The sequence below is a fragment of the Cricetulus griseus genome, chromosome 8 (assembly GCF_003668045.3).
Source record: "Cricetulus griseus strain 17A/GY chromosome 8, alternate assembly CriGri-PICRH-1.0, whole genome shotgun sequence".
In the NCBI taxonomy this organism is placed as follows: Eukaryota; Metazoa; Chordata; class Mammalia; order Rodentia; family Cricetidae; genus Cricetulus; species Cricetulus griseus.
Window position 1 is genome coordinate 75,859,814 of NC_048601.1, and position 14,931 is coordinate 75,874,744.

The window sequence follows — 14,931 nt, forward strand, 5'->3', positions numbered from 1 at the left end:
ATTCCATTGTGTATATGTATTATATTTTCTTCATTTTTCATCAGTTGATGAAAATCCAGACCATTTCCATTATCTGGCTACTATGAATAGAGCACAAGGATAATCAAGTGTCTCTGTAGTAGAATGTAGAGTCCTTTATGGGCTCAAGAGTACTGCAGATGGATCTAGATCTATCCCTAGCTTCTTGAGGAATTGTGGCTGTTCAAGTTTTCATTCCCACCCGCAATGGATAAGTATGCCCCTTCCCCCACATCCTCACCAACATGAGCTGTGTTATATGTGCATTCTCTCAGTTGAAAATCTCTCTTTCCAAATGACTCTAGCCTGCATCAACTCAACATAAAACTAACCAGGACAATTGAACCCAGTCAACTTCATAAATAAACACTTCACTGTTAAACCATGACCTTCCCTTTCTTGCTCATCTTGATTATCTCAATATTCAAATTATAACATAAAACTTTTAAAATCTCACAGTCTTTAAAAACTAAAACATTTAGAAGTTAAGTATCTTTGTAATATCCAAACTCTCTGTAAAATTCCAAAGTCTCTTAACTGTGGGCTCCTTTAAAATCAAAAATAAGTTCAATACATTTTTACTCTGAGGGAAAAATCAGGGCAGTCACAATCAGATCAAAGCAAAACCAAAATCCGACTGTAAAGCGGAGTGTCAGACTTGGAGACTCACAGTCTTCCAGGCTCTAAAGGACATGCCACAGCACATACTGGTTCTTATAGGCTCAAACTAACTTTATACACAACCCCTGCTGTCCTTGGTCATCACCCCATGTTACTAACATCTCCAAAATGTTGGGGTCTCCACTGAAACTGGGCTGCACCTTCACCAACAGCCTCTCCTGGGCTCTCTTCAAGGACCCTGGTCCTGCCACATTGTGTGAAGCCTCAACTTCTCTCCATGACACCTTCAGTCCTAGGACTTTGTTTGCAATGAAGGCTGTACCTTCACTAATGAACTCTCCTATCTCTCCTCAGGGATTCCTGCCCTGCCACACAATGACAAGTCTCAGCTGCTCACTGTGACCCCTTCATGTCTTCAAAACCAGTACCACCTAGGTGAATCTTACATATTACCAAGTTCGGCTGCCAGCATGAGATGTAGCCTTGGACCCTCTGGACTACAGCTTCTGTGTGCTGACCTTGAGGAAATACTCCCAGAAGATCTCACCTAAATGATGTTGGCCTCTTCTTAATCACAACTGACTATACCTATTGTCCCAGCAAAGCAAAGATTTCACCTTACTGGTTATTAATTCAAAACATCACTCAAACAACACTGATAGAGCCTTTGCTTCCCTCTGAAACTTGAGAAGCTAGCTCTTCACCATCTGTACTGCTGACAGGTTTGTCTTCCTAGTTCCCACAATAGTTGACTAAACTCTAGATGCTCAATGACTTTTCCAGTTCAAAGTTCCAAGTCCGTCCACAATCCTCCCCAGAACAACCTGGTCAGGTCTGTCAGAGAAATATCCTACTTCTGTTACCAATTTCTAACTTAGTTAGGATTTCTATTGCTGTGATAAAAAAAACATGGCTAAAGGCAATCTGGGGAAGTAAGGGTTTATTTCATCTTACACTTGTATATCACAGTCCATTATTGAAAGAAGTTATGGCAGAAACTGAAGCAGGAACCCTGAAAGATACTTTGTGCTGGCTTTCTCCACTTGGCTGCTCAGCCTGTTTTCTTATAGCACGAAGAACCACCCACCCATAAGTTGTTCTGCTCCTAGTGAGCTGGGACCACCTACATCAATCATTAATTAACAAAATGCCCCCATAGAGTCTCCTACAGACAGATCTTATGGGGGGAAGCATTTTCTAAATGGAGAGTCCCTTTCCTCAAATGACTCTAGCTTATGCGAAGTTGACATAAAACTAATGAAGACAAAAATCAAAATGATGTCCTTTTGTTGTTGTTATTTTGAGACAGGGATTTGCCAAGGCTGACTTCAAACTTGTGAGACTCCTGCCTCAAGTTCCAGAGTTCTGGGGGTTGTACACTTGTGCTACCATATTCTGTACAAAAATGACCTTCTTGAGGCTGATATCTTTCCAGTGCTTTTAGTATTGCTGGCTAAAGTTCTATCATAGTGTGTTTTAAAGTTTTTACTACAATAATGAAAACCCATGAAAGATGCCAATCACAGTGAAGCAAAAATGTCCAGAATAAGATATAGTGTTCATGCTACCACCCTGATGTGAGCCATTTTTTAATCTACTGTTTTCAGAGCTACAATGAGATTAGAAAATCTCCAGTCAAAAGTTCTGTTTGATTGTGATGATGTAGCCTCTTTAAAAGGAAAAACAAGTTTTATGTGTGGTATAGACAGTTTTAATAATTTCATATGGTCACAAAGTATTTAAACCCAGTTTTGGGGGGTTGTTTCTTGGCGGGAGGGGGTTGTTTTGTTTGTTTGGTCGATTGGTTTTGGTTTTTTGAGACAAGGTCTCTCTGTAATTTTGGAGACTTTCCTAGAACTCTCTCTGTAGACCAGGCTGGTCTCAAACTCACAGAGATCCCCCTGCCTCCACCTTCCCAGTGCTGGGATTAAAGGTGTGTGCCACCACTACTCGGCTAAACCCAGTTTTAAATGACTTCAAAGTTTGCTTTGTTCATTTCCCCTCTGTACCCACATGTTTAAGTGTTAATCCCAAGTGGTTTGAGGAGACGGAGCTTTGGGGAAGTGATCATATCCCAGAGCTCAGCACATATGGATGGGATTAGTGACCCAGCTGCCTTGCTCCTTATACCATGGGGAGCAAGTCCAGAAAGGCCATCTATGAACTGAGAAGCAGGTCCTTATCAGACATTGAAGCTGCTGCCTTCTTATCTTGGGCTTTCTGTTGCTCCTAAGCATCACTCTGGAGCTGTTGCAGTAGTCTGAACACAATGAGATACCAAGCCCCTTCTTAGTCTCTGCCCATTGTATTTTACACTTGAACATCATTGAAAGAAACTATGTCAGAACCAAGGTGTTTCTCTGAGATGCGGTTGGGGGACAGAAAGCGGCTATAATCCTTCAGTTTCCTAGTTTTACAGTCTTAACAACATGGGGAAACAGTAGTGCTTGAATTGTTCTGGAAAGTGGTGGTTCTGGTATTTTCTGAATGTTCTTAACATGAATCAATTTGTCTTCTTTTTCAAGTAGACAACTCAAGTTGCATTGTGGAGTTAACTGCTCATGGCACACTCTGTTAGAGAATGTTTGTTGGGACTGATTTTTTTATTCATGTGGCTGTTGATTAAAGCAAATATAGGTAAGACATTTCTGTAACCTAGTCTGTAGAAGTTTAAATTCTCAGATATAAATGAACCATGAATCGTGGTAAGCATTCTAAATGGATTTTGTGGTCACTCATTTAATGGATAAGTCTGGCTCTGTAGTATTGCCTTATTTATTTTAAAAATTAGTATAAGGATATAATCATGCATTTACTCTTAAGACACTGGATAAGAAATATGAAATGTAATAGAAGCATACTTTACATCAAAGTGCATTTTAGGACCAGAAAGATGGTTCAGCAGGTAAAGGCACTTACTGTATCAAGACCTAATACTTGAGTTTGATCCTGTGAGCCCACACTTTAGCCTCCATATGTGTGCTGTGGTACATGTGCATACACACACACAAGTAAATGTTAAATAAAATAAAAATTAAAGTGTATTTTATCAGGGATATTTATGGTCAAATTCAGCTATCATTTATATCATATACATATGTGGTGGGGGCTACCTTTTTCTGGCTTCATAAGTAAGAGTTTGATTTTGGCTTTCTGACCCATTATAATGAAGACTCAAAGAAACCAAGACCAAACATAAAAGAAAAATAAGAGAGGGAGCAAGACTCCATTTATCTTTGAACATAAAAATTAGTGTTTTATTTTAAAGGATTGTTCAGTGTTTCAATTACTTGAGGTAAATAATAACTTCTTTGCCAGTTCCCCCTGATGTACATTGATCCTATCATAGAATTATCCTCAAAGACGACTTCTGGTAGGGACTTTACATCACATCAGAAATTGAGAATGAATCTGTATTTTGTAGTTCTTTTTACTGAAGTGTGTTAGTGGAAGGCTTTTGGAAGTGAGTTAAATAGGAGCTCAAGGTGTCATTGGCTATAGTAACTAATCCATAAGAGTCATCCAAAAAGAGGAACATGCATGGCATTTACTTCATACCGCCCAGGGTGCTACAGCTTGAAGAAACATCAAAATACAGATTATTGGACCTACTTCCTTTTGGTTTTTGTTTGTTTCTTTGGTACATTCTCTGACTATGTAGCCTGGTCTGGCCTCTAATTCATGATGCCCCATCTCAGACTCCCAAGTACCACACCTGGCTTCTGATTTTTACCCCTGATGCCAATGAAAAACACACTTGAACCTTTGAATATTTCTTTATTATAATACGATATTACATATTAACTCATTTCATGCAACTGATTGTTAATGAAAAATTATTTAAAATGATGTTACAAGTTATATTCATTTGATACAACTGATAAGAAGAAATTATTTCTAGATATGCTCCTAAGGCCTTGTAAAATTGTCTTAGTTTTTCTTAATGTAATTATTAAAATAAGCATTTTAAATTACAAAAGCATTGGTAAACATGCAATTTATCCTGGGAAGCTCTCTTTAAGTAGTTAGCACGAGTGAAATCTGCACATGCAAAAGTCCCATGAGAGATTTTGGAATTGCATTCCAGAATGTTCTTTCAATGCCACTTTCTTGCTGCTTTCCTCTTGTGGTTATGATTACAGTGTGGATGTTTTGAGAAGAACATATGTGTAATTCAAACCATTGTAGTATGGCTGTCTTCTGGTCCCCAGCATTGCCAATGCTGCCTGAGCCATATAGGTTATTGCATTTGTCTCTTCCTTCAGATGCATGCAAGAAAGGCACCGTGACTGTCAAGCCTTCCCCTGTGATTCCACTTGGGTCAGCTGTCAATATTTCCTGCTCTTTGAATCCCAAACAAGGCTGTTTGAATAATCCTGGTCCTAACAAATTAGTCCTCTTAAAGGACGACAAAATAGTCCATTTCCACCTCGGTAATTCCTTCACTTTGCAAGTCACCAACCTTTCCCTTGGTATGACCCTGCTCGTCTGCAAGCTGGACTGTAGCTCTGGTCGGTACCCAGTGTGTGGGACAGAGATCTCAGTTGGTGGTGAGCATTCATTTCTGAACTCTTCCGGTGTGTGTGTGTGTGTGTGTGTGTGTGTGTGTGTGTGTGTGTGTGTGTGTGTGTGTGTGTGTGTGTGTGTGTCTGTGTGTGTGTGTCTGTGTGTGTGTGTCTGTGTGTGTGTGTCTGTGTGTGTGTCTGTGTGTGTGTGTGTGTCTGTGTGTGTGTGTGTCTGTGTGTGTGTGTATTTGACATGAAGTAAATAGAAGCCCAAACACCAGACAGACTTCTTTGTTCTCCCATAACATTAAGTATTTTATTGTGAGAGCACTATGAGACTCTGTGTGAAAAAGGCCAGAGATGACCAGAATTAGCAACTTATTTAGCAACTCACAGTCTCTCCCCACCTCTTGCCCTTGACTCTCTCACTTCTCTTTCTTCCTTTCCTCTTTCTCGGACCATTGGGAGAACTTGCTTTCTCTCTGTCCTTGGCTCTCTGTAGCTAGATTGCCATACCCTCTTGATTTTGGAAACTGGTTCAAAGTCATAAGCTCCTAAAGAGATGAGAGAGTGTCTTTTCCAACTTTTGTGTCCCAGGCTGGTGGGCACACTGCAAGACTGCATCTCCACAGTGTTAATACAACTGACTTCTGAATAGCATATTCTCACATTTAAAAGGCTCCTGAAGCCTGTTCTTGGGAAGAATTTTGCTCTTGTGAAGACAAACAGAGACCTTTAATATCAAATCAGTATTCCAAGTACACTGAGGCAATAAGGAAGAACAATAACAATGAAGTCCTGCAGGAACTAACAGACTCTACCTTTATTTGGCAGAGAATGGCATGAAACTATAAAGCTATCAAGACTCTAAACCCATAAATTTAATTAATAAAGATGAGTTAATATTGAAATACAAAAACAAAACAAAACAAAACAAAACATGGTTGTCTTTCCAGAGAAAGGGTAGAACTATGGCTTGCTAGCCACACCTGAACTGGAGCCCTGATTCTTCCCTTCATAATTTTGTAGTCTGACCAGATGTTTTGCCTAAGTCTTAGTTTCTTCTTTGAAAACATGAAAAATAATTTTACCTACTTTATGGAGTGCTCTGGCTGAGACCTGCCATAAAACACTTGGCACAGGTTTTGGGCTACAGGAAGTGATCAATATTCATCATAGCTGCTTTAATTATTAGAGAAAATCATGCCTTGGGAGCAAATATGAACACTTTAGAATATGGCTTCATCTAGATTTGTGGGCCACGTGAAAGATATTATCAATATACTGCAAATAACATCTAGATATCACCTACAGAATATTTCAACACCAAGCCTTGCTCTTTCTTTTTAAAGTTGCTCCAGAGCCACCTCGAAACCTATCGTGCATCCAGAAAGGAGAACATGGGACTGTGACCTGCACCTGGGACCCTGGACAAGATAGACATCTGAAAACCCATTACACTTTACAGTGAGTGAGGGAATTTATGGCTGTTTGTATATATTCTATCTTACATGACTTTCAGCACTACTCAATATTTTTTTATTATATGCCAAGGAGAGGCAACAATAGATTCCTCACCTAGAGTTTAAATACTGTTTGTTCCCAGGGTCTGTGAGAGCTGTCTCAGGCATTTTAACTGATATCTTGGTCCTACATTCTGATTTAAGAGTTTTTTTGGGGGAGGGGGTCATCCAGGACCTCAGTTAAGATGGTCTCCCTGCAATTGGGTTAGACTGGCTGTATAAAACCCCATCTCCTTCTCAATCCCACACTCTTGGGCATCTTGATATATAAATAAACTCCTCCTTGGAGGAATTACATTTTAAATTGCAATTGACTGGTGTGAGAGCCCACAAGAAGAGGGGATACAGGGAGCCTTCCTTCCTTAAATACATCCCATAACCCATCACAAGTCCACAGGTGAGCAGAAGACAGAAAAGCCAGTGGGACCAGGATTGGAGTCTTCCTATCATCATACTGTGAGCTCACACCATACTTCCATTCAATGGAAGTCAGATGCTCAAATAGCCTTTGGATAAAGGTTGGAAGTGCCCTCAGGAGCCAATTACAGCCAGGGTTTGGGAAAATGAACAGTGTAGGTGAATACCCCTCTATATGAACACCCATTTAAAAAGATTTTGGTTGTACCACAAAAGGGGGTAAAGAGGAGACATGGTCATTTATATGAGAACAGGATTCAAATATCCCCACAGCATATCCCTAGTAATAGGACCAGCCTTAAAATATGTCTGGGATTTTCGATGTTAGAACATTTTATTCTTTTGTAGTGATTGCAGAAGACAGCATGTAAAGTTTATTGCTAACACAGTTGTGTTTGGGTTACAGGTTGACTGGACCAAACAATGTGACCTGTCAGGACCAGTGCAGATGTCAGAATTGTAATCACTTGAATCTTGGAATCAGTCTAACCTCTGATTTAGCTGAATCCAAGTTCACAGTCAGTGTCACTGCCACCAATGGCCTTGGAAACTCTTCTTCACTTCCATTTATGTTCACGTTCTTGGACATAGGTAAGTTTGATTGCAGTTTTTCAGGTGTCGTTTACTGACACATGAAAATTATCTTAAAACTCACTCAAATCTCCTATGTGTACTTGTTTTAAAGGAGCGAAGAGCTGATGGAAAGTAATGAATAGGTATAGACAAAGTCAGAGCAATTTTGATACATATAAAAGAAAGGCTGGCATGTGGCTACAGAAGTGGCTACAGAATGGCACCTTAAACTTTGTTCTCTTAGAGAAATAAGAGTTTCTGACTCCTTCACATGACAGAAACTGCTGCCAGTGACACCACTGACTGAAGAATGTCCCATGAGGTTATATAGATGTCCTTTTATTCCACTGGTTATCCCCCACTGTGCACACTGGGCAAACAATGTGTCATGATGTAAATGTGTCTGCTCTGAGAATGCTAACCTCTAACCCTCATCCCTGGGAACTGGAATGAACCAGTCCCAGCGTATTTCTGAACGATAATATTGGCCTAGATAAATTAGAAGCCAATCTCAAGCATCCCAACTGGCAACCATCCAGATGGACCTGGGACCATCCAGGTGGGCCTGGGTGTCTGTCCTGCCTATAGTTTCTAGTCACACTATGTCTCTCTCCCTTCCTATAGTATCTCTTTGTTATTTGCATTCCTATTTGCTCTCCACCTTTCTCCTCCTCCACTTCTGTCTCCTTAAAAACCATTTGTGTCTACACCACCTTCTTTCCCTGTGCTTTTCTGTTTGTCTTTTATTTTTGCTTTTCTTTGAATTTTCCTAACATTTTTTTCTCCTGAAGTGGTCACTACTAGTCACCTCTGCCTTTGCAGTCATTGGCATATTGGTTTTCTTTAAATCAAGCAAATGGAGTCAACACATTCACTATTTGGTCAGATAAGGTTGAGTTAAAGGCAATTATTTCAATGGCTGAGAAGTGAAACCAACATTTGAAATAGTCCAGGTCAGTACTGAAAGCAATTGCTGATCATAAAGCCTGACTTTCACATTCTGGTTTGTCTTGGTTACTAGTGAGGCCTCTTCCTCCGTGGGACATCAGAATCGATTTTCTAAATGCTTCTGGGAACAGATGTGCCCTGCGATGGAAAGATGAGGGGCAAGTGGTCCTCAACCGACTCAGATACCGGCCTTTTAACAGCGGGTCCTGGAATATGGTAATAGTCTTTAGAGGGATGGGGAAAAATCAGTAAGAGTCCTTGACACTGTTGTACAGACTCATCTCATCATGTCAACAAAGTAGGGAGCTTAAGAACTTTTAGCCTGGAAACACATACTGGAAATCTGTCAGAATGCTGTATATACCTCTGTCTACTTTTTGCATTTTTTTTATGTGTACAAGTATTTCCCTGAATGTATATGTGTACTCCCAACCCCTGGAGACCAAAAGAGTGCATCAGATTCCCTGAGGCTGGAGTTGCAGATTGTTCTGAGTTAAAGTGCTTGCTGCTCAAACGTCGTGACTAGACCTCCCAGAAATCCTTGTAGATGCTAGTGGGAAAGGTGACCCACCCTAAAGGCAGAGACATAGATCACCAGAACAAGCCAGCAAGGAAAACTAGTCAACTTGATGAAGTTCTAGGTTTAATTGAGAGACCCTGCTTCAGTGAGACAAAGTGAAAGAAGGGTCAAGGGTCCCCAACATCAACCTGTGGGACTCCACACAGAGGCTCATACATGTTCACATGTACCATCTCTCCAGCCCCTAAGAGGAAGTTTGGGGTTTCCTGCATGTGTGTGTTGATGTGTGCCTGAATTTTATTTTCATTGATAACTTTTGTTTATTTACTCATTTGTGTGATGGGGGGGGGGGAGAGGAGGCAAGTAGAGGTCAGAGGACAACTGATGGGAGTTGGTTCCACCATGGAAATCTTGAGGATCAAAATCAAGATGTCAGACTTGTCAGAAAGCCCTTCACCCACAAAGCCATCTCATGACATCCTTAATGTCTTTTCTTTAAGCAGCAAGCTTCGTTAGTTGGTTGGTCTTAGGGTGCTGAGAATTGAACCCAAGGCCTTGCCTGTGTCAGGCAGGTTCTCTATCACCGTGCTACTTTCCAACCCTTAAGTTTTATTTTACTGCTGTTTTTGGTGTGTGTGTGCGCGTGCGTGAATGTGTGCGTGCGTGCGTGCATGTGCGTGTGCGTGTGCGTGTGCGTGTGCGTGTGTGTGTGTGTCCAGGTACATGTGTGCCACAGTGTGTATGTGGAGGTCAGAAGACAACTTTTGGGAGTCAGTCCTCTCCTCCCACGGTGAGCTCTGGGTGTAGAACTCAGGTCATAAGACTTAACACAGCCAGCATCTTTACCTGCTGAGCCATTTCACAGGCCCTGATTCTGAATGCCTTAATCCAAAGGTTTTTATTGATAAGCCTTTTTTAAAGAAACAATTGTTTCTCCTTATTCTTCTATCCCCTTTCTCACTTTTCTTTTTTAACATTAAGGAGTATGTACGCAAAGGCTGGTATGGAAAGGAAAGGACTGCAGTTTGATATGTGAGGCACTACACTGTGTGGGGGCGTTGGGGGGCACGTGTGTGTCATGGCATGCATGTGGAGGTCAGAGAACAACCTTGAGTGTCAGTCTGGACCTTACAATTACACCTCATTTGAAACAGGGTGGTGTGTTTGTTGGTCACAGATACAGACACCAGGTGAGGGACGCATGAGCTTGTGGCTTTCTCCTGTCTCCTGCAGCACCTCACTGGGATTACAAACGGCTGTGCCTGGATTTACACATTTCCTGGAGATTGGACTCAGGCCCTCACATTTGTTCAGCAAGAACTTTACTCACGGAGCTGCTTTCCCAACCCGGCACTACCATTTTTATAATATAAAATGTAGAATTATGATCCCTTCAAGAATTTTTGTGAAGTACGGGTGGCTTACAATAATGGGAAGGGATTGGCTCCACATATCGTTGGAACTCATGAGAACATAACTAATACTTTTTTCCTGAAATCAGTTTTATGTCGAATTCATCACATGCTTTTTCTATATGGTGTAGAAATTTTTCCACCTGACTTTAAAAACTGATAGATTTTTGGACTAGCATGATAGCACATAACTATGATCCCAGTACTCTGAAGGACAGAGTTCCAGGCCAGCCTGTGCTGTGTACTGAGCGTGATTGTTACCCATGGAAGCCAGAGGAGGGAGGAGCCTGTGAGACTGGAGTTATAGACAGCTGTGAGCCGCCATGGGTACTGGGAATGGAACCCAGGTCCTCTGCAAGAGTAGCCAATGCTCTTAACCACTGAGCCATCTCTCCAGCCTCAATGCTTACTGTTTTGTGGGGAGAGGGGCCTTATCTCCTTGTTTTGGCCATTGCATACCCTCTGCCTGTACTGAACTGTCAACAACCCACAATCCACTCTATAAGAATACACAAGCATCATATCTCAGTGGAACAAATCTCATCTGATTCAAGGTTAATGCTACAAATGCCAAAGGAAGATACGGCCTACAAGATCTGACACCATTTACAGAATATGAATTTCAGATTTCCTCTAAGCTACATCTTTCTAAAGGAAGTTGGAGCGATTGGAGTGAGTCACTGACAACACGAACACCCGAGGAAGGTAGGCATCCAGCAAAACCGAGGGGAGTGGGAATCAGGAAAGGGAGGCAAAGTCTTCCCTGGAATAGATGCTTTCAGAGCATGCGGTACAGAAACTGCCAGGGAAGGTAAGTTTATGATGCTAAGAAGCTTTTGCATGAGGCCGCTCTGCCCCTGTAGCCCATCAGTCAAACTACTGCTTGAATACCGTCCAGTTAAATGTGTTCTTATTTCTCTTACTATCTCAGTACCTGTTTGTTATTCCCCAAAACTGTAGCCAGTAATTAACTTCATTTCTTCGATATATTTTATCACTTTGGTTCCTTGAAAATTATAACGATAATTTAGAAACTATAAACCATACTAAAAGTGTGAACAAATTTCTGAAATCAGTATCTAATATAAAATGTAATGTCCATCAATTCTCTTTCCTCAAATGTTGCATTGCACTTCTTCAAGCCTTGGACGTTATCCTGCTCTACCAGGGTTAGGAGCAACATATTAAGTTCAAGTCTTTAATGAATGGGCTTTTTCTTTCGATAATTATTGAGAAGTCAATTTCATTGCAATTTAAGCAAATATTTTATAGAAGCAAATTCATTTAATTTTTCTATCATATTAGCAAATTGTTCCCTATTTTTATTAGTTTTTTTATGAGCTTTGTGTAATCTATTTTGATAATATTCACTCTCTCCCCCAAATCCTACCAGATCGATAACTAACCCACACAAGTATGTCTTCTTTTTTTCCCTGTTGTTTGTTTGTTCTGTTTTAAAAACCCATAAAGTTCAATTTGTGCTACCCATTTATGCTAGGATGTGTGGCTATCACTGAAGGTAGTCAACCCACTAAGAGCCACACACCTTTAAAGAAAACTGACTCTCCCTTTCCCAGAAGTCATCAATTGCCCATAGCTCCTCAGCAGGAAGAGGAACTTTATGTTCACCTCCGCTGTCCATGCTGGAATTTTGTCTGGCTTGAGCTTGTGCAGCTCTTATTCACACTGTCTCAACTTGCTGTGAACTCAAATGAGCCACTGTCCTGCTGTGCCTAGAAAACACTTCCCAATAACCCTTTGAATTCACAAGAATCCTGATTTTGGTTTGTTTGTTTGTTTGTTGTTTTTAAGCACTCGTTAGTGGCATAGTATAGAACTTTTCATACTGTTGTATTTGCCAGAGAAGACTGGACATGGCTTTAAGCCAACAGAAACTATTTATTAGCTGGCCACTGACTATACTGGATATTCAGAATCGCAGTGTAGCGATTCTGTAGTTCTGGGTTGACATAGTTCAGTTAACAAGAACAGATAGCCAGAAGCAGAGCTGCAGAAGCCAAAAAGCAAGATTAGGATATTTTGAAATTTTCCCAAAACTATGGACTTTGATGAATTAAGCCTTTGTTTTAGTTTTGGCAGGTGGTGCAGTCTACGTGCTGAGTTTTACAGTCTGAATGGTATTTCCATCATGGGGTCAGTTAAGGTTAGGAACCTACTCAGGTCTGGAGCTCTGTTACTTTATGTAAATTCACATCAAAGGAAAAATACAGAAATATAATCAATTGCTTATTACTATCTAGAGTTTGGTTTTGTGAAACAAATTCTAACTTGCTGCCCTGGAACTCACTATGTAGACCTGGGTAGCCTTGAATTCACAGAGATCTGCCTGCTTCTGCTTCCCTAGTGCTGGGATTAAAAATGTGCACTCCATATCCAGCTGGAGTTTTTCTAATCCTGATGTGAGCACCTAAGTGGTTATTTGCAAAGGTGGGCATATGTATATATGAGAAACACCCTTTTGATTGGGCTGCCATCTTTGAGCACCTAATAGTTGGCTTGTTTTTGTTTGTTTTTTATTTTGTTTTGTTTTTTGGTTTGTTTGGGGGGGTTGGGGTTTGTTTGTTGTTTTGTTTTTGGTTTTTGGTTTTTGGGGGTTTTTGTTGTTGTTGTTGTTGTTTGAAACAGGATTTCTCTGTATTATTTTGGAGGTTGTCCTGGAACTCACTCTGTAGACTAGGCTGGCCTCAAACTCAGAGATCTGCCTGCCTGGGCCTCCTGAGTGCTCGGATTAAAGGCATGCACCACCCATGTAAAGTGATTTTATATATATATATATATATATATATATATATATATATATAATCTTGTGGATTAGATTTTTTGCATAGTGAAAATAAGATTTTTCAAATGGGTCATATTTGATATTCAAATCCAAGATAGTATATGTGTCTAGACGTCTGTAAGCTACATTATGACCTCATGGGGCTGAGCTGTAAACCGCGGAAACTCAAGATTTATGGATCCTTGTCATTTATACACAGATTAATGACTTACTTAGATGAATTGGAAAGGATTTTCTTTTCTTATGTTTTTTAGCAAATACCTGATAAATTCAAACTCCTCCAAGGCAAGCTAGTGACTCTAATGTGCTATAAATAGGCCACCAGTCACTGTGGAGCTGGTGTGTTCAGAGCAGAGCAGGCTCAGAGCCCTGAGGCATGGCTTACCTCACCCGTACACTTCCTTTCAGTGTCTGCATCTTGCTTCTCTTGTTTGATCTTTCTGTGGGTTGTCCTGTACTCCTGCTCTTACTTTAAGCTCTGTGGTTTACACCCCTCACCACTCCTTTCTGTCATCAGTTTCTTTTTGAAACACTAACTGATGTAAACCTAAACGTGTGAAATTTTTTTAACACTTCTTCCTTTTAACCCTTTTAAGTGTCTAGTCATACGTAACTTGCTTTAGTCTCTGAAACTGTGAATGATTTATGATAGGACTCTTTTTCTGTGGCCTCAGTTTCAAAAACCTGGGAGGAGCATGGTGTCCCCTGGTGGTCCAGGTGTGGCTATTTGTGTCGTTCCAGCTGAGTGAAGGCTCTCTTCACTGCACGTGGGCCCTTCCTTTGGTGTTAAATTTGATTCCTGTCATGATCTTCAGAGAAATGACCACTAAGGAGGGGGAGGAGAAAGGAAACCATGTCACTTTTTGAGAAACAGTCTCTAATTCAGCATCCATCAAAAGCAGTCTTGACTCTGGGGACTCGAAGCCATATTTTCTTTCTAGTGTGAAAACACTCATGAATTTGAGTTTAAAAGTATCCAGGCCTGTGCACATTCAACCCTGTAACACCTATCAAAAGGCTCCACTTTGATGAATAGGCCTTCTTTTATGTATGTGACTCTCTGTTTACAGGTTTGAGTGATATCTTAGTTAATTTGGAGAACTAATTAAGGAGGCATGGCATGCTGATCTTCCCACCAGAGTGTCAAAGAAGTGCCTCAGGTTATGGAGACAGCACAGATGAATGAAAGACACCTGAGAGAGAGATTCATTCATTTGTTCATTCATATATTATACTAACCTATTGTCACCACTAATGTAGATGTGAACAAATAAATACTAGAGTTACTCTAACATCTTAGAAAACAAGCCAACACAGTGAAGCTCGGGAGTTAGCAGTTTATCTGCAGATCCAGGAAGTTAATACTTGTAGCTTTGTAGACCATCTAGTCTCTGCAGTTACTAAAAGTTGTTCTTGAAGTGTCTAAGCAGCCATTGTCACCAGCCAGAGACATGACTGGGTTCCAAAAAACTCCATATGTGAGTACCAACATTTGAATTTTACATAATTTCAATGTGTTACTAAAAATGATGTTTCTGATGTTATAACCATTTTAAAATGCCAAGCAACTACTATTGCTTTCAACTATACA

General features: G+C 40.5%; 1 protein-coding gene across 2 annotated transcripts in view; it reads left to right on the top strand.

Moving 5' to 3' along the window:
* The first annotated feature begins 3,200 nt into the window (after window positions 1-3,200).
* The window catches only part of Il12rb2 (interleukin 12 receptor subunit beta 2), a 59,432-nt gene continuing 47,701 nt past the window's right edge, over window positions 3,201-14,931 (top strand). For both annotated transcript variants that reach the window (XM_027430232.2, XM_027430234.2), the window contains exons 1-6: window positions 3,201-3,276; window positions 4,905-5,189; window positions 6,497-6,611; window positions 7,491-7,675; window positions 8,679-8,821; window positions 11,092-11,242. In XM_027430232.2, coding sequence (XP_027286033.1) covers window positions 3,201-3,276; window positions 4,905-5,189; window positions 6,497-6,611; window positions 7,491-7,675; window positions 8,679-8,821; window positions 11,092-11,242 — 955 coding nt within the window. The remainder of the gene's footprint in view (window positions 3,277-4,904; window positions 5,190-6,496; window positions 6,612-7,490; window positions 7,676-8,678; window positions 8,822-11,091; window positions 11,243-14,931) is intronic.